Genomic DNA, 24,348 nt, shown 5'->3' on the forward strand with positions numbered 1-24,348 from the left:
GCGGGGATCGAGATTGCTGATGGTAATTTGGGAGCTATGAAATTTAAGAGGCAAACTAGGCTTAACCATTTTTACTCATGTTTGAATATCATATAACTGGAATTTTGTACGCGTAAGCATATAGTACATTGTCGATATATTAATGGTGATTTTGGCTTGACTAAAAATAACACGGCTGTCGGTGATTGCCCTCGGCGGCGGCTCCTGAGTCAAACGTAGCTAGGGATGTGGTTTCGGCCTGATTTTCGTCGTAGGTGCTGCCCAGGTAGAAGCTGACGAACAGTATGCCGCATAGCAGGGATAACGAGAGGATGAAGCGCATAAATTTGCGTGCGAATGCAATAAGACCAAGCAGATGGCCGCCGCCAGCTACACCGCCACTCAGTTGATGTCCTCCATTGCAGCTGCGCTTCAATTGCAGCTGTGCGTGGATAAGGGCCTCTAAACAGTCGACGTAATCGGCTTCGCTGTAGTCCAGTCCCAGGTCCATCAAATCAAAAGCACATGCGTAGTTTTCTAGTTGATAGCAGTCGTGGTTATTATTGCTTTTGTGCTTGGTAGTGGCATCAGCCACCTTCTTCCCATCCTGCTTGGTCAGATTACAAGGGAGCAGTAAATATTATTTGCGCTTATTGGGGCAAAAAGCGCCAGATTGCTTGCCGCAGCTGCCGGGACCAACTGGATAGTAATGTTCAAAAAACAAAAACCCGACAGCAGCGTACAGCAACAGTACCAGAAGCAACGTTAAATACTGGACGAAATTTCCAACCTTAACGCGCCGAGACAGTGCCTTGACCTGGTCCTGTAACTGCAATAAGTAAACGGGTTACCACACAATCTTAACTGGCCATTAGCTGTGTTTCTTACGTCCGGTTTTCCACCCTTTGCACAGTCCAAAGTTGCTGTGCTCGCCTTGCCTGCGCATTTGGATGATGAATTCTCAAAGCGACAGACCAGACGATGCTGTTCTATTTCCGGGCCACCTGTGCATTTGTTCCGCCACAGCTCTGCCACATCTGCTCCACCGCACGTTCCAGGGACTATCATGGCCATCACCAGGAATTTGTCTTTGCTATCTTCGCTCAGTTTGTATTCCGACTTTAGCCAGATGCTTATTTCGGCCTTCTCGTTGGGCGATATGATGCCGCATCGTGGACGCACTCGGAACTTTTCTGGCGATGTGGTTTGTATCTGAATATGGGCGAAATAGATTAAATCGACGCTTCGGGGCTTGGGACGCGAACAACTCACCTTATAGGTCACTGGCTTCTGGGAGATGCACTTGAAGTTCACCGTGGCCTCCGCATTTTTCTGACTGAAGTTGACAAATTCCTTCTGCTCTAGCTGCAACATGCCTGCTTATGGAATAATATATAAATGTGTGTAATTTAAAACTTTGTAATCTAAAATGTTTCTAGTAATAAAACAAATTTTGAAACAGCTCGAAAGATTCAACTGAAATGAGGAGAACTCAAATGCTACAATGACACAATAAGCAGTTCAGGTTGATTTTCGATTTGATAATTTTCCCAAAAGATTGATTCATATCCTTACCCTCTGTTGGGGTGTGCATGTCCCCGATGTTGGACTCCTTCAGCACCATGGGAGCGATTTTGGCAAAGTGTACCTGTCGATTACAGAGAACAAGTTAGAATGGATGCTGATGGAAATGGTCGTTGTCGCCCCCTCTCATTCTTTTTGCCTACTTATTCCACCCACTGGTCGGTAGGCTTTTCGTGTCGAACGTGCTTGGCAATGGCACTTTTTCCAAGAGCCCTCACTCGTCTTTCCCCCCTTAAAAGAACCCTTGAGTTCGCATCAACGAAGGTTCCACTTGTATTGTGGAGGCCATCTCGTAAATCGGTTTATTTGGCATTCTAAAACTAGCAATGCCGGAGGATACGGATACTGACAGCCAGGGTGCGACAATAATGACATCTTTATATGGTCTATCAATGTACGCAGAGGAATTTCCCCTGCTCTGGACACTTCCACTCACGTATGTTGTTCTTTGTCATCACTTACGCTTAATTTATATCCAGACAGATTGAGATATTTGATTAAATATGCATTTATGGTATGTATTTAGTAACCGATTTGTTTCTACAGATCCATCGACAACTTGGCCAGCTCTAGCGGTTGCAGCGCGTTAGGGAATTTATGCAAAGCGTTAGCACATTTGTGCCTATTTCGGAGCTAGTTTGTAGTTCAATTCAAACCAGTTCTGGAGCCTCCGATTGAAAAAATCAACGGGATGGATTTTTAAACAATACGTTCTTTTGTTTAAACTGTATAAACAGGAGATCTCCATATCACAATATCGAAGGCGAAATGGGTGTTGAATTACAATTCGATTCACTATGGCTTTGCATTACACGTAAACAACACATGATCACTCACAGACCAGACAGTAAACACGCCATAGAATGAGAAATTGAAGCCTTTTATTGAAATTCTTTCACTCATGGTACTAAATCCGTTGAGATGCATATGATAATACAGGTTTTATTTTAAACACCGCACCAAACAATGATGCCCAAATAATTTAGCGCGAGTTCACCGTACCAAACACATACCAATGCAGACGCTCTGTACCTACCCTGGGCATGTTGGCTTAAGAATGAATATCAATTGGGTGTATAGTGTATAGCAATGCAGCTTCCGCCTCTTGATTTCTGCTCTTCCTCTTTTCTTATTTGTTAATTAAAATTAAACATTAAACACCGCAGATGCACAAGAAGACACAGATTTGAAACAATTGAAGAGCGTAACGTTAAAATGAGGTTGCGTTGGAATAAAAAAAAGACTAGATGGTGACGACGCTGTCGCCGCGAAACACAAATGAAAAAGCACGAAAGAAAGCTGACACGGGAGCTTTTGGACAAAGCACAGCTGGTGGTTGTTCCTCCTTCTCCTCTCCGTTGTGCGATCAGCTTCTTCCAGCTGTTGCTTCGGTCTCTCGGAAAATGAATTGAAACTGAAAGCGAATGAAAGTGCAATTACAAATGAGTGGGGTGCAAGCAATAAATGGGGATAGCAAAAGTGCGTGTGTTTGTGGATGTAGAACGTTTGGTGTATTGCGTATGGGAATGGTGTAATTCTCCCTATGGGAATAACCTATTTAACATATTTCCATATATGAGTGTTCTACTTTTTAAGGGTCAATGGTTTACGTTTGGCGCTCCGCTGACCGCCGACCCTATCCAGAAAGCGAAAGTTAAACAATACATACATATGTATAATAAATGACTATTAATAGCGCCATTAATGTGTGCCTCCAACCAAACAATACACTGGGGGAATATTTGCGAGCTATTCCTAAAGCAAAAGTCTCAACAATAGGCTTCTATCGATATTTTTATCCCAGTGTCCGGTTACTGGGGAAGAGCGTTCCTTTCGGACAGGCAGCGTCAACACACGCAGGACACGCAAGCAGCGCACCCTAAATCAATACAATAGTACACACCGAGAATGTAAATCAATTATGGAGAAAGCTAAAGGTCGCTAGCGTGCCGGACCCGGCAGGTCAGAAAAGCAATTAGAAGACCCCAACATTTTCCGGCTAAATCCAAATGGAACACTCCCAATAGCCGGACACTGTTCGAGATTTTGTTGTGCTTGATGTCTCTGTGTGTCACGTGGTTCACTCACCTTCTTGTCCCCACCCAGGCCGAGCTGGTCGTCGTCGGAGCGGGCGACCGGCTTTGATGCCACCACCTGCTTCGTTTCGGCCACAAAGCTGAACTCATAGTTGTCACTGCCACCCCAGCTGGCCAGGCAGTTGTCCTTGGAAATGTACTGGCCGATGTCCTTTTTCGATATCATTTTCAGAATCTCAACCGCTTTGGGCGGCAGCAAGGCCTTGATAACCTTAAAGGCAGCTAAGGTGGTGAAGCAGAAAGTATTGTTTAGTGTCTAGGTGAAAGTTCAAAGTTGATTACTTACCGTTCAGCACCCAGGCCAGCTCAAACACCAATATATAGTTAAGGGCATTGGGGTAGTACATCTTAAAGGTCTCCACAATGCGCTTCACAAAGTCTAGATCCAGGGTGGCCAGGCCCGTGCCCGCCATGTCGAAGAATATGGTCAACTGTGTCATGTGGTTCTCCCGCTGGGTCCTCTCCACCCAGTAGATCACAATGCGAATTAGTTCGTCCAGACTCTTGGATTTACTGTGCAACCTGACGCGGAAAACCAACAACGGCTTTCCATCCACATCGCTGCTGTGGATAAACACGGAGCCCTCCTTCAGATATTCTTGGTTCAATTTACTTTCGTCCAGATCATTTGCCCCGTACGACTCTCGCCATGTGCAGGTTTCCCATAGCTTGTTCATGGACGCCTCCATATCCAAATCATACATTTCCAGGAATCGCTGCAGCCAGACATGATCATTGCGTATGCGATCAATGTCAACCGGATGGAAAGGAGCTGGGAAGCGTATTACAAGCATATTTCTGTTTATATTAAATAATTTTTACGATTCTACAATTCTTATCTCCGAATACAGAGAGATAATGTAAGCAAATATTGACAAAATATCTCTGTTTATAGGGAGTGATAAGCTTAGTTAATGTTCTGATCTCGTTGTGATCTCAGGTTTCTTTGGTATCGCCTGAGAACCTCAAATTACAGGGCTAGTTGACCCGAGGAAAATAGCTTATATATGTACATAAGCCCCATTCCACTATATATTTAACTATTTAGGTAGCCATAGCTAGATTTTCAAGTTCAAGTTCAAACAAACGCAGCTTTCAGTGGATTGCAGTCAGATCTCTATGTATATTTATTCAGTTAGGCAAAAATTTCCGGTAAAATATGATCCAACCGACTCGTTTGCGCTGCGGGATACGATTATAAACAAAAGATTCACCGAAACTGCAATAATTCTAGTTATTATACGTTCATATATGTATGTCGAAAAACCTGTCACATATGTACATATATGTATGTATTTATACATTTGTATATGAAACAGAGTTTACAATATAGGCACAAGCACATCAAATCCATTAGTCCCAGATACTTATGTATGTACGTTGCACTTTGTATCTGGCTGGTACTTTAGTATTATCTCACCTGCTGGCGGTGTTGTGGCATATTTGCTGTTGAACTTTTCGCGCAGTTCCTCAATCTGCGCCGGGGTCACTTCCTTGACTTTAACGCCCATGATGCAAACGAGTAAAAATCGGTTAAAATCCGCACTCGAAACCAACCACGACTGGCGACAGACTGAACATTGAACTCTACTTCCAGCAAACACTGATTCTATTTTGTGCTCTACTATAATCGCGTTTCTGTCTAATCAGTAATCGTAATCCACTTTCACTGCCCACTGAAATGTGTGATTAGATTTCAGCCTGCCAACCAATAAGTTGTTAACAGGCACCAACAACTTTGGTGCTTATATTGTAAGCGACAAATCACCGACCAGGCCTGTGCGAGAGCTATGTGCAAGTGAGTTCCCCGAGCGCGTGCAGGTTACTGGCTAACGGTGTCGACAGGGCTATCAACGATCGCCAGTCGTTGGGAGTCGTTGGGAGTCAACTGGCGTGCGAGGCGAATGTGGAGCACCACCACAATACACCCGATGGGATGGGAGGCTTCCCAAAAGGGCAGTAGTAGCAAGCCTCTGCCTCTGCCTCTGTCCCAGCTCCAGCCCGTGCCTCTGCAATAGAACGTGATCGTGGGCGAGCGAATGCTCAGCTGCATTTCAATTAGCTTCGAGTCAAAGCTTCGCTCAGCTTTTTTTTTATCATTTCGAAAGCTCTGTACTTTGATGGGTGTTGGAATAGGGAAACCATCGGTAATCAGTAATTAGTATCTCAGGCAATAAATATCGTATTATTTACACTCTCTTATACAGTTTGAGGTTTATGTGAGTTTGGGATTAAATGTGAGGTTGTTTCTACTCGAATTTGTACTCGTAATCGTCATTGCCGCCCCACAGCTTCAGGCAGTTGTCCTTGTCCACATACTCGGTGATATCCTTCTTGGTGGTGACGCGCAGGATCTCCAGGGCTTTGGCAGGCAGAAAGGTCTTGACAAGTTTGAAGGCAGCTGAGAAGGAAGCCAAATATTGGCATTATTTCAAGTCATATCTGACAAAAAGAATCCTACAACTTACCATTTAGCAGGAAGGGCAGTTCGTGCACGAGGATATAGTTGGGCACGTAAGGATAGTTGGCCTCAAACATATTAATGATGCTCTTGATAAAGTCCAAGTCCATGTTGCCCAGCCCAGAGCCAGTCATGTCCATGAAGATGGTTATCTTTTCGAGGTCGTTCTCGCGGTGAATGCGCTCAATCCAAAATACGACAAGGCGCAGGAGATCGTCCAGGCTCTTGCTCTTCGAGTGCTTCTTCAGGCTGAGAATGAGCAGTGGCTTGCCCTCCTTGTCCTTGTTGTGTGCATAGATCGAGCCGTCGTGCAAATATTCCTGGTTTACATTGCTCTCGTTAATGTTATATACCCCGTAGCTCTGGCGCCAAGCCAAGTTTTCCCAAAGTCGGGCAAGGGTCTTCTCCACATCGAGGTCAAAGGCCTCCAGCAGCTTTGTTATCCACAAGTCGTTGTCGGTGATGCGCTTCAGATCCTCAGGAAGAAAGGCATCTGAAGGGGAAACGTTTAGGATTGGGTGACTGGAAATTCGTTGCTGGATTTTCGCTCACCTGCTGGCGGCTCCGACTCTAGTTTCTGGAGAAACCGTGTCTTAACCTCATTAACCTGCTCGGCTGTTGGAAGTACTCCTTTGGTCATTGTGCTTCCTGGGGTTCTACCAGCTGAATGAATGATCGTCGACACTTTCCTTCGATTTATATCATACAGTTTACCCAACTGATTTGCTTCCTTATCGCTTCCGCTAGTGCTAGAAGTGTTGCACCGGTGTGACTTCGACTTTTCGGACTCGTAGTACTTCAGTGCAGAGTGATCTTTCCAGTGTGCGGGCTAATCAGCGACTGACGGCCACAGAGCGTTCACGACTGTGCACTCTGGTCCGCTTGTTCCAATGTGATCATGTAAATGACTCGATGCGGGTGGGGGGCAACGAGCGCGGGCCTGTTCTTCAATCAATATAAAATACAGCACACAACCCGCAGCGAAAGAGAGATAGTGAGAGCGTACGATACTGGTCTGTGCGGGGGGGCAGAGCAAAGAAACCCCCGTCAATTGCGATAAGCAGAGCAAGCTGAAAAAACACATACCCCACCCTACCGCCTCTCTCTTGGGGCCTCTGGCATTCCTTATGAATCGGGAATCGGTTTTTATTACCGCTACTGCTGTGGTGAGTCGTTTAGACGTATATTGTACGACTTCTAACTTAAAATAATTTTGTAGAGCTATTGATCTAGTTTGTGGCAAATCTTTGTGGTTTGCTTCGAGTCGATATGACAAGCTTAGTCTACTACGATCATTTTGTTGTACCCTTTCAGAGCTACATTGAGTCCCTCAGTTTTGAAGCTATTTACTGAACCCACTGCTAATGTTGGAACCCCTAAGATCAGTATTGTTCTATTGTTCTAAAATGTTATTATTTTATTTTTATTTTATTTAATACCTCTATCAGAGGAGTACTTTAATCATATAAGATTTATTAACAGTATTTAAAATCATTAGATGATTAAAAGAGATTAAAGGTAAGCAGATAAACACACCATTTATACGAGTATTATATGATCATAAACAAGTTTCTGTTCAGAATAATTTCAGCAATCGCATTGCTGATTGCAATAGCTGCATGGGAACCCGATTACAAAAGAGTAAGACCATAAAAAGTAGGGGTCTAATTATAACTATCAGCTATAGAAAAATTTCACATTAATCTGAGTATTACTGAACGCTTGGCCAGTCCGAAGGTTTTCCTAGTACAATATTATATTCGCAATTATCGCATCTACTTATTTATGTACATTTTAATAGCCGTTGCTAATTACTTGGGAAATTATAGTATTCAACTGAAAATCGAAGGAATCGAACGAATTTGAATTAAAATTAAATAAAAAATATGTCACTTATATTGAAACCAAAACCGCATTGCATTCTGCACATCGGTTTAGATAATTTAAGCCATTTTTGAAGTCAATATTTTGAATAAGCTTTTGTGATTGTTGACATTGAAAACGGAATGAGCAGGCAATAACAAAGAGAAAAGTCATTTACATATCGAAAAAGAGCTTTCCCGCCTTGGTCCCCCTAGCGATGCCTTTGGACCAACATCCAAGAACTTTTGCCCCAGTTGTGATGTTTACGTGAAAACGTGCGTTTGGAGAGCCAACGTCCTCGCTCTCGTTCGCGTTCCCCGTTCTGACCGATGCGGATGCAGTGCAGCATTTACTGAGACCATCATCCCAAGATGAAGTTTGCCGAGCACTTGACGGCCCACATAACGCCCGAGTGGCGTAAGCAATATATTAGCTATGAGGTAAAAGGCGCAAATTTCTCATCAGGTCCAAAAGTGGCCAAGTGCGGAAAAATCTGTATCTGTGGGGCGAGTGAGTGGTGTGCTTTCCTGGCTGTCACTGCAGCTGTCAGTGACAGCTTTTGGCGCGCGGCAAACTTGGCGCAGGCGTACAACTTTCAAATCGTAGAGCTTTTTGACAGATGTCTTCTGTTGTGCTTGCCTTGGACGTAAACAAAATTGTTTCCTCGGGAAAAGCAGGGGGAACAGGGCGGAGAACACGGCGAAAGAAAATGTGGCAAAAGAGTAGATGAAAGAGAGCAAAAGTTGTTGAATAGGGACAGTGAGTGAGAAAAGTTATACGATAGACGGATGTTCCACTGGATGTGTTGCTTTTTATACGTGGTAATCAAAGAGTATAGAGCTATATTGGTTTCGTGGTTGGATGTGTGTAACAACCAAACGGAAACAATTCCGACCCCATAGAGTATATATATCCTAGATCAGCATCAATAGCCAAGTCGATATAGGTTTTTCTGTATGCTCGTCTTGTTTGACGACTGGTCTTAAGAGAGCTCTATGAGAGCTAGAGATATCACACTGAATCCAGTTTGTTTCCACCATATCTACCAGATCGCCGAATCTAAATCCGATCGGATCTTTATTATATCCAGAATGAAGAAACACATTCTCTCTCTCGCTCTTTCTCGTGCAATGTGAGCGCTCTGGCTAAGTGGAGCGAGAGAGAACGTCTGTAAACAGATGTAAAAAAATGTAAAAGCATGAAAAATGGAAACAGATTAAATATTAGGTCGAAAGAAGACAAACTAACCACAGCTAGCGCTCGTGGTTCCTCTCTTTATCTCCCTGCTTTTCCCATCACTGATGACAAGTTCGAGCAATCGCGATCTCTATCATTAGTATACTCCCCTTCGTGTTACTAGGAAATGAAGGCCATGCTGTATGCCGCCATCGAGCAATCGCCATCCGCAGAGCTGGTGGAGCGTGAGATGGTCACGAGGTACTTTGCCAAATTCGATGAGGAGTTCTTCCACTACTGCGACCGGGAGCTGGCCAAGATCAACACATTCTACTCGGAGAAGATGGCCGAGGCTACACGCAAATATGGCAATCTGCGTAGCGAACTGACCGAGGCCCTTGAAATGGGCCATCCGAAGAAGCTGCCGGCCTGGAAGCGACGCACGCCGCTGGGCAAGAAGAATGTGCCGGCACGCAAGTTACAGGATCTCAAGTTGGCATTTAGCGAGTTCTATCTGGGCTTGATACTGCTCCAGAACTATCAGAATCTCAATTTCACGGGTTTCCGCAAGATTCTCAAGAAGCACGACAAATTGCTTAGCGTGGATTATGGGGCACGGTGGCGCACCGATCATGTGGAGGCAGCGCATTTCTATACGAACAAAGACATCGATCGGCTCATCCAGGAGACGGAGCAGGCCGTCACCCAGGACATCGAAGGCGGAGACCGACAGCGGGCGATGAAGCGACTGCGAGTTCCACCCCTGGGAGAACAGCAGAGCCCATGGACCACCTTCAAGGTGGGCCTCTTCTCCGGCGCCTTTGTGGTGCTCTTCATAACGGTTGTGATTGCAGCCATGTTCTACGGCTTTGGCGAGAACTGGCGTGTTGGTCTTCGAATGTTCCGAGCTCCATTCCTAATCATCGAGTGCCTCTTCCTCTGGGGCGTAAATGTCTATGGGTGGCGGTCTTCGGGAGTGAATCATGTGCTGATATTTGAGCTGGATCCGCGCAATCACCTGTCCGAACAAAACATCATGGAGGTGGCTTCGGTATTCGGCGTGATATGGGCCTGTTGTGTGCTCAGCTACATCTTCTGCGATCCCCTGGGCATTCCACAGTATGCGGCTCCCTTGATACTCTACATTCTGATGGTTGCCTTTCTACTGAATCCGACGAGGACGTTCCATCACGAGGCTCGGTACTGGGCGTTACGGGTACTCATACGCGTGATCATGGCCCCCTTTTGCTTTGTGAATTTCGCCGACTTTTGGCTAGCCGATCAGTTGAACAGCATGGTTCCGGCCTTTCTGGATATACCCTTCTTGATATGCTTCTTCGGTCGCAGTCCCACATGGCAAAAAGCGGGGAAGGGTGAGTGGATAAATGGAGCTGCACGATGTCCTTATTATCAATTAACTTTGATTTTTTTCTCATTCCTCCCATAAGATGGCAGCCACTGCGTGCAATACGTCTCCCTGCTCCATCCCATTGTGGCCATCCTGCCCGCCTATTTCCGCTTCGCCCAGTGCATACGTCGGTATCGCGACACGAAAGAGTCGTTTCCGCATCTGGTCAACGCAGCGAAGTACGCCACATCATTCTTTGTGGTAATTTTCGCCCACAAATATCATACGACAACGGGTAAGTGGATTCATTATACGAGGACGGTACATATGTATATACATACGAGCCCCGAGTTCATTAGGAACTCATCCAGGACCACACGCACAGGCACACTTTATGCGTGTTGTTTAGGAGGTGCCAATTAATGCTATCTTCGTGGTCAACCTCAAATTCATGAAGATTTTATTTGGCCTTCGAGCACGTAGCATCTCTCTCTCTCACCCTCCGTCTGTCACCGACTTGCAGATACCTATCCCCTATCGAAGGAGAATCCATGGTTCTATTGCTGGATTACGGCAGCAATTTTCTCATCCTGCTATGCCTACACATGGGACATCAAAATGGACTGGGGTCTATTCGACTCCAAGGCGGGCGACAATCGATTCTTGCGTGAGGAAATCGTTTATTCATCGACGGTGAGTCTAGTGTCTGGTATCCCCAGTGGATGGGGAACAAATAATGGCCACGATAAATATTTGGCCAAATGGCATGTAAGAAAATAATTCAATGCATTTATTATCCCTCACTCCCCCCCACAGTGGTTCTACTACTTTGGCATAATTGAGGATTTAATATTGCGCTTCAGCTGGACCCTGTCCATGAGCCTCATCGAGGCTGGCTACATTGAGGGTGATGTAATGATGACCATTCTCAGTCCCCTGGAGGTTTTCCGTCGCTTCATTTGGAACTATTTTCGGCTGGAGAACGAACACCTCAACAATGTGGGCAAGTTCAGGGCCGTGCGAGATATATCTGTTGCCCCGCTGGATTGTTCAGATCAGGTGAAGAGAGGGAGGGATTTGTGGATATAAATACACTAATAACCTGGTTTTCAGACAACAATCCTTCGAATGATGGACGAAACAGACGGTGTGCTCAACCGGAGGCGTGGCAAAGCCACAGGCGGCAAGAGCGGCACCAAAAAGAACAAGCAAGAACAACGCCTACTACTCCAAGGCGAATCAATCGAAGACCTCTGCTCCTAGTGCCGTGTCCCAATTACAATAACATCTCTATGTGCACAAATATTCGGTTACAGCTAATAAAGCTCTGCAGTTGCATTTTCCACATGGAAATTCCCGGACAATTCCTAAATTTCTACTTGAATGGCTATTGATTGGGGGTGCCGGTGCTAGTGCCTGCGTAGCCACTAAAACTTAATACAAGTATCTCGTAGTCATTGCATTTGCTAGATGGAGGGATGTGTGGCCGATGCTGATTGTGGGGCCTTGTCTGGACAAGGCTCTACATTTACGTGACAATGTTTGGGTAACAATTAGATTTAGTTTGCTGTCGCCTTGTTGCGTGTGTGCCCCAAAAATACATTTGCTTGGCAATTTATTCCACTTGGTTGTTCTGGTTACCATGGCAAGTTCATGAAACTGCTAGCTGGCATATGTACAATGTATGTGATTATTGCCCACATGACAATGTGTCTAATGCTGTTACGATATGTTTTTGATGGGTACCGTTCTAAATCATTGATACGAATAACCATGGATGGATATGTAAGTGTCTTTTGGTCTCTTTTTAGTTACATCCACAGCTGTTTTCGCTGAGAGACTATATTTCACAGAGTTCGTTCTCTTTAAAGTAAATTTACGGCTCTCAACATATTTGATGTATTTCGCCAGCAGGGACCCAAGGGGAATAACAAAAAGGTTCGTTCCTTTCGCAGCTGTGGAATACGAAATAGGGTGATTGATTGATGCGTTTGTGCTTCAATTCGTAATAATTATTTAATAGAACTTGGATGGGCATTTGGTTCCCTACCGATTACGTTACCGCATTCTCTCTACACATATCTCTTTTGTGTGACAGTGTCAGATTAGGGGGGCTCTCAGGGGGACCATAGGCCAGTATGGTCCTTAGTTATCCGGTATGAATCGTCGCGGGAGTGCTTATGAGGTTTGAAAGTCCTCGAAAATCGATGTGTTTTTAACAAGGAAACTACTCTTCCTTGGCGTCCTCTTAATGATGTCAGCACTGGGGCGCCCAGGTATCTTAACCTCACCCGTGAGAGAGCCGGGCAGTTCAGATGAGATGTTCCAGAGTTTCGATAGCCCCGGGTTCATCACATTTCCTACAGCTCTCTCGGATGGTCTCGAATGCAGCGAGACAGTGAACTGTAAGTATTTCCACTGTAAGTATTTCTGCATCCAATTAAATTGCATCCAATTAACAATCCTTAAGCCCGTTAACACTGTATTCCGTACAGTATATAGTATTCGAGTTAACCGCAACCGATTCTCAATCTGTACACCACTTTTTTGCGGTTTGTCATGGCCAAATGGCTGTTATAAATGATTGTTTCATTTAATACGACTACAATTTAATAATAAAAAATACGAAAAATGGAAAACTTCGTTATATATAACTTGTTGCCAGAAACTTTTTCATATTCCCCTCCCGCCAGTCAGAAAGTTTTTCAGGAGACTTTCACTGTTTGTGGATTGGATTGTCAATTTTCATGGTATATACGAGTATTTTTTGCTTTCGACAGTTATTTGGCTTGCATTGCGTTTGATTGTTTTAAGTTTAGCACTTTTACTCATCCTGATGGGTTATTCAGATACACGACAGTTGACAAGTGTCTAAATTTCCTGGCAAATGTCAGCTCATGAATGGCAATGGAATGGAATAGACGGACGTGTGTGGGGAGGATTTGCGAATGAAACTTCTGTTTGGGTTAGCACTTTTATTGATTGCCATCCACCGGAATTCCTCCAGAATCCTTTGGGCACACAGATTAAGGTTAAATACATATTTTTTTTTGGTTTATCAATTTGCAAAGGCAGAAATTCATCAGATTAACATTTTATTTCCGTTTTCGGCATCCTTTCCGATTGGCCTCCTGCTGCCGGTTTCATTTTGAAAGCGGATTATATGTATCACGGATAAATTTGAACATTTATGAAACACTTTATCATACAGTTCCTTTTTCAAAAAATTTGTTGTAATTTTGTTGCCTGGCAATTCCAAAAGCTGCAAAGCGTGGGCCATTAGGCGCCATTTGGAATGGGAATGTGAACGGGGACTTTCCTCTTAGCCACTCTCTTGATGGCAATCTCTCATGGACGAGTGCTTGTTTTCCCCGAACTCTGTCCATAGATAAGGAAACCCTTTTTCGGGCGGGAGAGTTTTTTTTTTGCCCAAGGGATGTGCCATTACTTAGCGGCATTTAATTCTTAAAGACCTCTAGATGGACCCATTTGATAAAAGCCTTGGCATCTGCCTGGCCATGTACGAGTATTTTCCGTAGGAGTTTCCTCGCATTTGAAAGGTTGGTCGCGTGTGCCGATATTCCTGGAAAAAACAGAAGTTGTTCATGTTTTCGTATGTGCTTAAAGCTGTATACGTGAACGGCATTTACACCCTCATGTCAGCGTGGCTCTGACACCACCTTTCATCCTCTCAGATTTTTTGTTGGGTTCCGTTCCGCCTTCGCTGCTGTCAAAGGGGGTTTTGTTTGATTTGACATGTCTGAGCGGAGGTTTTTCACACCCACAAAAATGTCTTAAACTGCTTTCCCACATTGTGTATACGCAATTTCGTGTTGACACTTTTGCATCCTCATCCTTTTTTCAACTTTTGCTGGTGCTGCTTTTGCTGCTGTTGCTGCATCCTAATCCATTGTTGGTATTGCTTCTGCTCCGGCTTCTGGTGCTGATTGCAATTGATTTGCTTTGCTTCGTGTTGAATGTCGTTGAAAAGGAAAGAAAACTGAACTGAACTGAACAGAACTGAACAAAACTCATTACGTATACGACATGTTCAGCGTGTTTATTTTGTTTAAATTCCCATGTTTATTTCCACTACATCCTGCAGACACATCTCCGCTCCGCCTACCACCCGGCTGATGAATGGACAAACATTCCGCAGTAGATTGGAATTGCATTGGCGCTCACGTTCGAGTGGGTGGAGTGGGGTGTGCACTGCACAGCAAAGTGGTCCTGGGATTAACACATGTTTATAGACTGAATGCAAGTCTGTGATTACCATAGGGAGCAGACCCGACCACGCAATTATCGACACTTAGTTGGAGTGACTGCTCTACCAATTTGAATTTCTCATAGAATGACTCGTTGTTGGGCTAATCAAAGGCTGCTGATGCTTTTATTTATCTTCCGGGTAATAATGGCTTGCCATTGATTCTTTGAGCGTGCTGAGACCTTTACATTCACATCTCAGAGGGAAGCCTCATTAAGACGACAGCTACGGCGCCAATTCAGATTCAGATTGCATGAAAGGTGGCCAGGTGGAGTATACCTTATCTGTCCATATCATAAATATTAAATTAAGCACAGAAAACATACCATCATCGTATACCATACGACCACCGCACTCATCATGTGCCCAAAGGCTACGACATTGATTGAAAAATGTTTACATCGAAAGTTAATTAATTAATTTAAAGCCTCTGACAATGAATATCGTGACAGGCTGGAGGGAAGGCTGATGCCTTGGATTGCCATTCAATATGCTAATCGAATGTCCCACGACTTTTAATTAACCATGATAACCATTCTGACAGGCTGGCCAGACAAAAACAAAAGGAAGTCCCCAGAAACTGGGCGAAAGTTTCCCGTCTTTAAAGAATCAGCTTTAATGTGGTGAGCAAATATATGGATAACCCAAATAAACGGAGAGCATAAATCTTATTTCGACGATGCCATTCTGGCTGATCCGTGTGGGATGTGCTGAGTAATATGAGGCGGAAGTCAACCCAGAGGAGGAGGGCCTTACGTGGTTTGGCCATTGATTGATGGCCGGAGCGTTTGCAGAAGGAAAAAGCTATTTATAATATGTTTATTATTTATCATGCATGCTAATGCCAATATATATCCACACGCAAACGCATACGCATAGGGTTCATACATATAAATACTCCTACATCAGTTTATTGGTCTCTCTTGTTTGCTTATGAAAGTTGATTGAAACTAATGGAAGCGGAAGCCAGTGAATGGCATCCGCAAATGTCACCCAACGGACACGTAAAACCCATTCAAATATAAAATGTGTTCTTCAGTTACCAAGTCCCGAATTGCATACACAGATGTTCTGAGAGAGAGAAAAGCTAGACAACTTTAGAGTCTCTTTTTGAACCTTTTGAGGCATTAATTCCCAACAAAATAGGCTACTAATTATTAAAATTGTTTAAAGAGGTTACATAAATAACAGTTAAACTTATGCGTTTCCTATAATCCAATTCGAAGTATATTAATCCAAGCTAATACAATACAATTATTTGGTAATTTTATATTTATTCAAAAGTAACACTGAGAACATCGCAAAGAACTTGTGGATACCCGGGATGTGATTACTATTCCATTTGGGATTTTACATCACAGACACGTCTGTTCAGAACCTTTAGCATCATGAGGACCTTTGGCATCCCAGGGTCCACAGCTGCCTTAAACAAGGCACTCTCGTTTTGTGCATTGCATTTTCAGATATTCATTTGTACACAGTTTGTCCGGTAACTTGTCGAAGATCAACTAACCCTAGACCGAATTGCGTTCCCTTAGCGACAAGATTCTGCATCGATGTTGGCTCGCTAGAAACTGTCTAATGATTTCCGCATGGAAGTTTATTTGCTATTTCATCCTTTGCGTGCCATCCTGTTGGCTGATATCCTTTTCTTGGCCCGTGCTTCTGTGAGAACAGCATGCGGGAATTCCTCTTTTTCAATGTATCTATTACGCTCATGAAACTCTACTTCCCGGGTACACCCATCATCAAAATTTTACATTTATTTGATTTGATTGACTCATTAATAATAATTACTATTTATTATTTATTAGTTCCAATAGCGATTATTCGCTTGGGGGGACTCACAGAACAAGAGAGACCCACATACACATAAATAACAGCGAGTCTCTTTCTAGAGCTTATTTTTATGTACACCAAATGTCAAGCCTGTTAACTCTCCAGACATTTTAGTCGATTTATCATTAATTTTAAGTTTCCTTTAAAACAAGATTCCCTTCCGCCCACCCCAAGGGACAGATCCACTTTCCCGTAAGACATTCAAGAAGGGAAAAGCGCTGCCTTGTAATGTCCCTTTCCCTGCCCTCCTTACTGAATGTCAAGTGACACTCGCTCGCTGTCATGCCAAAGTTTTGACAGCGAAATTCAAATGCAAATAAAAGAAAATAAACACATAACTAAAGTGACATTGGGGCCTTTCCAATGAAAGATCAACAACGAGTACGAACCCATGTGAAGGACGGACTGCCACTTACCAGTTTCAGTTTGTGGTATCGGATAGAGCACGATGTTATGGCCGCAATTAAATTTGCACGAAAATAGCGGGTAGGGAGGGGCTTCTTACTTTTTTTTTTATTTTTTTCCCACTGCACCCATTGAGCCGTTAATGAGGGAGGAAAACTTTAGCCTGAGCGAATTTTCCAGCTAAATACATTTAGACTTTCCCGTAATTTTACTTTGTTGGAAACAACAATTGAAAGTTTGGGCGGAACAGAGTTCCCAGCCATTTAATCCTTTACCTACCGCTAATTAAGTTGATTAGCCCTGGTTAAATGAGAGGCTTTAAATGCTTCGCTAATTGAATTGAATTTTATGGTCCACCTTTTGACTGTTCCATTTCGCATTTGCTCGCCCTTCGATTCCAGTTTTCTGGATTCATCGCTGAAATATTAATCGCTTTGCACACTGGGCAGTTCTTTGGGGATTTATTTACACACGAATCGTTGTCCTGACAACTATTTCAGTCGCGGTCTGTCGCATGGCCTCCAAAATTGGGGGTATATTGGGAGATTGGCAATTGGAACGTTTTCATTTCTCAAAGTCAAATATACGCACACAGATGGTACGAAACATAACCCTTCGAGTGCTTATTACTCTGTTCCCCTTGGTACTCCCCACTTTTATATGTTATTCTTTCGCTAACAAGTATGTCTTACACAGTACACACACAGTCCATCTGCAAGCAATCCCATAATTTTTATTTGCCTTTCCATATTCCGTTGGCAGTGCAGACGAGTTTCAAATTAAAAATCTCATAAAAGAAGAAAAGAAAGGAAAATAACACGGCCGACAAAGGATCCAGGAGCAGGTTAAAGGGAAAGCAAATAAATTACTTTCGGGTTCTCCTTCAAGAATAATACCAAAGGTAAAGAGTTCTTTTTTACTTAAACCAAAAAACGGCGAAGGAAAATGGAACCTGCCTGTCGGAAGGGAGGGCGGCACACAAAACATGACAAATGTTGGTGTTTCATGAGGTTCTATATGGAGAACAGAACTTGTTTACTGCTCCTCAACAGCGAGCGAATTGCGCCTTGTGTCGGAACAGCCTGCAACCCTTTTCCTGATGCCGGAAAAAGGTCAGGGGTTTTCCCTCTTGTTTTTGAGTGCACGCGGTTTTCCATTCCTTTGAAGCAAAGTGACAAAACAAAGAGGCTCAATTAAAATTGGCTTACGATTTCCAGGAAGCATCCAGCCTCCAGCATCCACTGTATATAGGCCTCGTTCGCATGTGAAACATGTGTCTAATTTCTGTACATTACGGCAGGGAGGTGGAGGTGTCATCAAAGCTGCTACCAGTGTTCTGGATGGTAGCAAGATTGATGCCAGGGCCTTGTTCCGCATAATTTACGTGCAGGATTTATTGCTGACAAACTGCCAAACGTTAATGTGGATGCCTCTCCGACTTATGTCCTAATTATTTGGGCTTCTAGCTAGGGCTGTGTGTACTCCGAGTCCCTTTAAAGCCGCTTTGTGCTCGCAGATGTCCCCAGAAGCTGTTTATATTTAACGCTCTGTGGAATTTGTGAGCCCCAAATACTGTTATGACCATTTAATGCTGGTATCTGTAATTTGTCTCATAGGAATTGTCTCTATGAAGCTATGAAGTCAGTAGTTCATGAACAGACCACAATACTAATGTGCCCAACAGATTACTTGAAGCATTAAATATTCATTGAAATGGCTACATCTTTTATGGCCTCCTGCTCTTGATGTGTGAATTAGCTGCATTTGATATGCTAATTTTCTAATTGAAAGCTTATCTCCGTACAGGCACGACACGCTCGCATAAATCTCCATAAAATTTCCACTCTAATGAAAAGTTTATATCGGGTAAAGGCCACAATCCACACGGCGTATACGTAATAAAGCGAGTGACAAACTGCCTTTTGGCTCTCGTCAAACATCAAGTTTCCCGAAATGTCGTTCTGCCTCTTTAAAATAAACACACGCATATATTACCCTCCTCGGGGCTTGTCATATGCTATAAATCAGACAGAGTGCAGGGGGATCGGATCTGTGGCAGACAGGCTGGCATTCAGGCAGTGAGGCGAGGAAAGTCCTGTCAGCTTTTATGCCTTAACTTGTCTTAAAGTTGTCAATATTGTGGCTGTGTGTGGGGGAAAAAAATTTAAACATTTAATTCAAGGCTAGGAAACTACCAAAGCAAATATGGCCATCACTTGGGCCATCTCACATGTGGTTTTCCCATAAGTTTTCCATTTCCTTTAGGAAAAGTTCTTCCGAATGAATGGCTATAAAGAAAAGTTGGACATCCTTTGTTGCCATTGTAGCTGCTGGTGCTGTGACATGGAGTTGTCAAACTTTGCATGCTTCGGTCTCGTCTCATCAAATATGTATTTGGCTGGAAACCAGGGATAACTTCGATTGCACGCCAATCACGTTCGCCGAGGGGGCTTAGGTTTTGGGAATTCCATTTCACTTATGCTTTAATTAAATTTTCACTTAAGCAGTCAAGACGCTTGGCAAATATTGCCATTGCCGCACTCAAGCGCTAATGGAAAACTCATTATCCTGCCAACAGACAGGACGCAGGAGCCAAGCGCAGTACGAGTAGTAGCCGCCATCTTAGCAATTAGATAGAGAGAACGTGGTCCCTTGCTATATGTGTGGATGTACATATATGTATGTACGCCCAAGTGAGCTGCTTATTGTCAATTGTGTGTATATCTGTGTGTATTCTTGTGGTGGTGCGAGAGTTGTGTGACTCCTCCTAATTGCCAGAGAACAACAACTTTAAACAGCCAAGTGGCTGGGAGCCAACTGTTGATTGCTGGTAAAACTGAAAGTACGACTATGTCGCCCCATTAGAATTTTCCCAGAATGCAACAGTCGAGAGGGGCACTTCCAAGAGAGCGCAAAACACTCAACATCTACTTGGAATTGTGTAGCTATTACAATTTTATTTGGCATAGAGTGCACTCCTCCATAACTAGCACACAGATATTTCCATCGTTCGATTTAATTAACAGATTTTCTGTAATCTGGTAAAACATGCCATGTCATGTCCCGTGTGTGCATATGGCGGATGGATCGTTCTAATTAAATGGCCTCCGACCGCTCTCATGCTGGGCCAGAAATGTTCATTCGCCATTCAAAGGCCACGAGCGTTGGCCAGGCGGAAAACTGACAATTTGGAAAATTCCTGCAGCTGTTGCTGCAGGTTGCACAGCTTTTGGCCAGAAATTTATTGAAAAAGAGAAAAACATCAAACGTAGGATTTGCCAGCTCACAGCTCAAAGCACACTGCCGCTCTCGGCTGTTAATCATCAGTGTTTGTCCAGGAATTTGCTGGCTTCTCTGGAAATTTGATATTTGTCTAGCACACTTTGCAGTGCATGCCGCCACTTAGGAATCCATTAAGCCAGATATATATCTGACTTTGTAGCAAATTCCTCAGCTGCTGAAGTCACTGTAGTAACTGTTGTTGCCGCTGGATTCTGCCTGGAGACTGTGTCAATATTTGAACTCAAAATGCGACTCTGGACAAAAGTAATAACAGCTCTGGCTCTGGCTCCGGCTCTCAGTCTGGCTTCGACATCGTTCCACTTTCACTTTGTTCATGTGAGTGTCCACCTTTGACCCTGCTGTGTTCAGTGTTCGCATCCTGGCATCATTGCATCATACCATCCTGGCTGGGGGGCTGCCAGACCAGTGCCATTTGCCAGCCGAGAGAAGCTAGATAGCTGTTTTGTGGATTGTGCGATTGTGCCACTGCAGCTGGTCCACACTTTGTAGTACCTGCTGTTGCAGTTGCCGGTGCCGTTGCCGTTGCTGTTGCTGCTTCTGCTGATGTTGTCAATGACAGTTCTGTGGCCATGGGCCCCACTCAATCCTAAAGCATTCATCCCTTGTTAGTCGGCCCTGCCCAGCCACACTACACCACCTGGGGGTTTAATTAAGAGTGCCACTTTGGTGGAGTGATTAAGTGGCTTTTAATCTCGCTGCTGCTACCTCTGCTCGTCTCCTGATGAACTTACGGCCAACAGTTGTCATTTCTGTTATTTTTTCTGACATTTATTTGCCAGTGGAAAGGTTTTTAATTAAGGCTTTAAATTATAATTCATGTATAATCAGCGGCCAACTAAAACCAGTTAGGACAGTGTCCATATTTGACTCCTTTTAGGGTCTCTGCTTCAGTCAGCATTTACCGAGAGTTAATTAAGTCTTGAAAGTCTGTGTGTGTTTTTTTAGGTTTTGTTTTTTCAGCATCCCTTTGACCTACGGCTGTCTGGATGGGTGAAGCTTGAGCATTTGAATAATTATTGTAATTTCTCCAACTCCAGGGGCTTCCTTTGGATGCAGTGGTGCACAGTGCAGGGCCCTACTTTGAGCACAGCCTACATTTCCATGGCATTCGCTAAAAGAATATCCCACTATAGTGCGAAATTCTATGCAAAGAAATAATTACAAAGGGGTTTGTTGTTCCCTTTATCTTCCTGAATCTCTGCTTCATTGGATTTACTTTGGGAAGCAGCTCTCTTTTGGAATCATTTTCCAAGAATGAGACTGGAGGAGCCGCCTCGGCAGGAAGTGCCAAATGAAATCCATGCGTCAGAACTGTCAAAGAGGAATGAATATGAATGCAATGCGTATTCTATTTCTTTGGAATTGTCCTTTTTATTCTCGCATCACATCTCTCTCAAACATTTGTAAAAATATCTCATTTCTGAATAAAATTCCTCCGGGAATTGTTGGCTAAAATCTAGATTGGGTGGGGGGGGATGGGAAATGCTGGTTCCTTGCATAATCCAAACTCAGTATTGGATTTCTGCCATCTCCACCGAATCCAAAGTAATTATTTGCTTTGTCACCTGCAGCTCTCCATTCCCCGAGTCCATATCCAGCTCCGGTTCCGCCACACTGGAGCCTGGCTGGTCCGAAAGGTGACCATTGCTGTGGCCTGTGGATTGGGGTGTTTAAAGGTGCACAAGAGAGAGTATTTTTACATGCTTAGATAATTGAAAATACCCGTGGGTAGACCACAAATCGACCATAAGTCGGTTACCTGCTCGGGACTGCTGCTCCTCCTCCTCGGTGATGGTGGAGAAGTTCGTCAATCGCTGGGATGTTATCAGGGGACTTGCGGCACCCAGCATACGGCGCGACTGGCGCTTACCATTTCCGGATCCGTCCCCCAGGAGCTGGGCCTGATGCTGCAGCTGTTGCTGTTGGTGCTGTTGCTGGGTTTTGCTCAGTTTTTCTGCTGCTGTGAATACCACAACAGGCTTGTGTATGCATGCGGAAGGGAACGTTGCGATTGGATGGATGGAGTCGAGCTTAGCATACTTGGGGGCCGTACAACACATTCACATAACACTTACCGATGTGGTGGGGTTCTCCTGCTGCTCCGATCGTTGGTCCCGATAGGCCTGATACTGGGAGATGACGCACAGCAGACAGTAGAGCTGAAGGGGGGATAAATATCTACCGAGTGTTAGTAAGAGCTAGAGTCCGCGATGGGTCGGCTTACATTGAGGCACAGGATGAAGAAGTCTATGGTGAAGATAAAGCCCACAATTGGATCGAATATGACGCGCCGGGAGAGGGTCAGGTGTACCAGGTGGGAGCACTCGATGAGCAGGTCGGCCAGCATGAAGCAGATCCAGGGTATCAGCAATTGACGCTTGTTCTGCAATCGGCCAATAAAGGTGATGCCTCGGGCGGCGATACATATGTAAGTTCACATTTCCACTCACCCGACGGAGACCTACTATCATCAGTCCCGAGGATAGCACCATCAGCACGGAGCAAAACAGAAAGAAAACGTTGAATATCACAGTCACTGAAAAAAGAGCATAAATCACACGTAATTTAACCGCTCTCGATTGTCTGGTCGTGGGGGAGGGGTTCCGGGAGTGTAACCTCACCTACAGTCACATCCCCCTTCTCCAGCATACTCTCGCCCGCGGGCTCTGAACGTTGGCCCAACAGGAACTCCTGTTCCTCGCGCAGGTAGAACAGGAACATTAACGTCGAGAAGCCAAAGTAAATCTGTATTGTATATAAAAAGGAGGCATCAACTTTGGTGTAACGAATCCCCTTTAAGTGACAATTGACTGTTGTAATTGCTCGCGTTGCATGAAACTTGACTTGAATGGGTGTTATAATAATATATTTGCTTAAGGAATTTGCGTAACACACGTACTGGCGGTTTTCGATTAAGAGGTAAGAAAAAATGTCAAGGATTTTTGGATTAAAGCTAAGCCCTTATGATACATACCATTCCATTCATTCAATCATTTTTAAAGTTGTTTGAATTGATTGCTAAACGATTTACTACAGAAAAATATATAGTTTTTTCTGATAATTATGGTACGTGTACAGTTATAATGAAATTGTACTACAAGAACTCTTCAAACTTGGAGTTTTTCCCTAAGTAGACATGAAGCTTCCCTACTGGAATTTTTAGACTTTGCTAAATTGTTTACAAGAATAGCTTACGGGTTCTTCTTGAATATATTAATATTATAATCTAAGACAAATTTTCCTTAAGCTATGGGCTATGGGCTTAAATCCTTAAATGTTTTTCGAACTCCCAAAAAGATTCTTCTAAATTCTTTGGAATTTATGAAGCACTGGTATGTTTTTATTTGAATCATTCTCATTTGAATATTGGAAATTATTCAGAAATATGTACACATGTGTGCACCTACCAATGTATAGATGGCACAGGCAAAGCTGCCCATCCGCACATTCTTCCAGAAGCAACAAGACTCCAAGATGGCCATCTTTGAGTGCTGTGTCTCTCACTTCACTTTCTCCGGGATAACAACATTTCAAGAGGACCAGGGGGAGAACGGCAGCCGCCACTTTCACTGCGACTTTCCACACTTTCGCTTGAGGGGGCACTTTGTCTGTTTCCCGCCAAACGGATAATTTTTCTTAGTAGAGTTGTTTTTCTTTTCGGCTTCTTTATTTATTTTTGGTTTTTCTTGGTTTGTTTTTTGGTTCACCCCCTCGGCAGATAAATCTGTCTAAGATATTTTGTGGCCTGGCATAGCCGCTGCCTCGCTTATCGTTGGACACTGACACATAATTCCATTCACAAGACAAACAGATTTATGACACTGATTTATGTGGCACGACCGGGCATATTTATGCGGCCAGAAGTGTTGGACCTCAGGACGAATTGCTCCGCAGCGAACCGTTGCCATCGAAAGTCGCGTCAGGACTGAGACGTGCCTCCTTGTGGGGCCAAGAATTGTGGCTCCGATTTCGAAAAATCCCATCGCTTTTATGAATGAAAGCTCCAAAACGATAGGTGAGTAGGTAG

At 43.9% G+C, this 24,348-nt stretch overlaps 4 protein-coding genes across 5 annotated transcripts; 1 reads left to right on the top strand and 3 right to left on the bottom strand.

Moving 5' to 3' along the window:
• Positions 1–56: 56 nt before the first annotated feature.
• Positions 57–5,458, bottom strand: LOC6900084 (motile sperm domain-containing protein 2). Its single transcript, XM_002135406.3, is given in 7 exon segments — positions 57–808; positions 868–1,191; positions 1,252–1,355; positions 1,555–1,627; positions 3,652–3,881; positions 3,946–4,431; positions 5,080–5,458. Coding segments are annotated over 7 exon segments (1,956 nt in total). The 5' UTR covers positions 5,171–5,458; the 3' UTR covers positions 57–160.
• Positions 5,459–5,817: 359 nt separating this feature from the next.
• LOC4812270 (motile sperm domain-containing protein 2) lies at positions 5,818–7,381 on the bottom strand. Of its 2 annotated transcripts, none has more exons than XM_015188288.2 (4): positions 7,217–7,381; positions 6,673–7,135; positions 6,128–6,613; positions 5,818–6,060 (listed from the first exon to the last, which is right to left on the bottom strand). In XM_015188288.2, exons 2-4 carry the CDS (start codon positions 6,758–6,760, stop codon positions 5,909–5,911), a joined length of 726 nt encoding a protein of 241 aa, XP_015043774.2. In that variant the 5' UTR covers positions 6,761–7,135; positions 7,217–7,381; the 3' UTR covers positions 5,818–5,908. The 2 variants fall into 2 exon arrangements, with proteins under 2 accessions (XP_015043774.2, XP_001352696.3); XM_001352660.4 differs by having other exon boundaries at positions 7,207–7,381.
• An 833-nt stretch (positions 7,382–8,214) lies between these two features.
• PXo (P[[i]]-sensitive XPR1 orthologue) lies at positions 8,215–11,871 on the top strand. The gene is made up of 6 exons (XM_001352662.4): positions 8,215–8,423; positions 9,344–10,532; positions 10,608–10,802; positions 11,031–11,200; positions 11,324–11,566; positions 11,621–11,871. Exons 1-6 carry the CDS (start codon positions 8,355–8,357, stop codon positions 11,768–11,770), a joined length of 2,016 nt encoding a protein of 671 aa, XP_001352698.1. The 5' UTR covers positions 8,215–8,354; the 3' UTR covers positions 11,771–11,871.
• Positions 11,872–21,673: 9,802 nt separating this feature from the next.
• On the bottom strand, positions 21,674–24,303 carry LOC4811938 (uncharacterized). Its single transcript, XM_001352663.4, has 7 exons — positions 23,729–24,303; positions 22,943–23,066; positions 22,772–22,857; positions 22,546–22,704; positions 22,397–22,480; positions 22,081–22,300; positions 21,674–21,975 (listed from the first exon to the last, which is right to left on the bottom strand). Exons 1-7 carry the CDS (start codon positions 23,801–23,803, stop codon positions 21,830–21,832), a joined length of 894 nt encoding a protein of 297 aa, XP_001352699.2. The 5' UTR covers positions 23,804–24,303; the 3' UTR covers positions 21,674–21,829.
• Between the last annotated feature and the right edge of the window lie 45 nt (positions 24,304–24,348).

This window comes from Drosophila pseudoobscura, chromosome X, assembly GCF_009870125.1.
Source record: "Drosophila pseudoobscura strain MV-25-SWS-2005 chromosome X, UCI_Dpse_MV25, whole genome shotgun sequence".
Taxonomy (NCBI): domain Eukaryota; kingdom Metazoa; phylum Arthropoda; class Insecta; order Diptera; family Drosophilidae; genus Drosophila; species Drosophila pseudoobscura.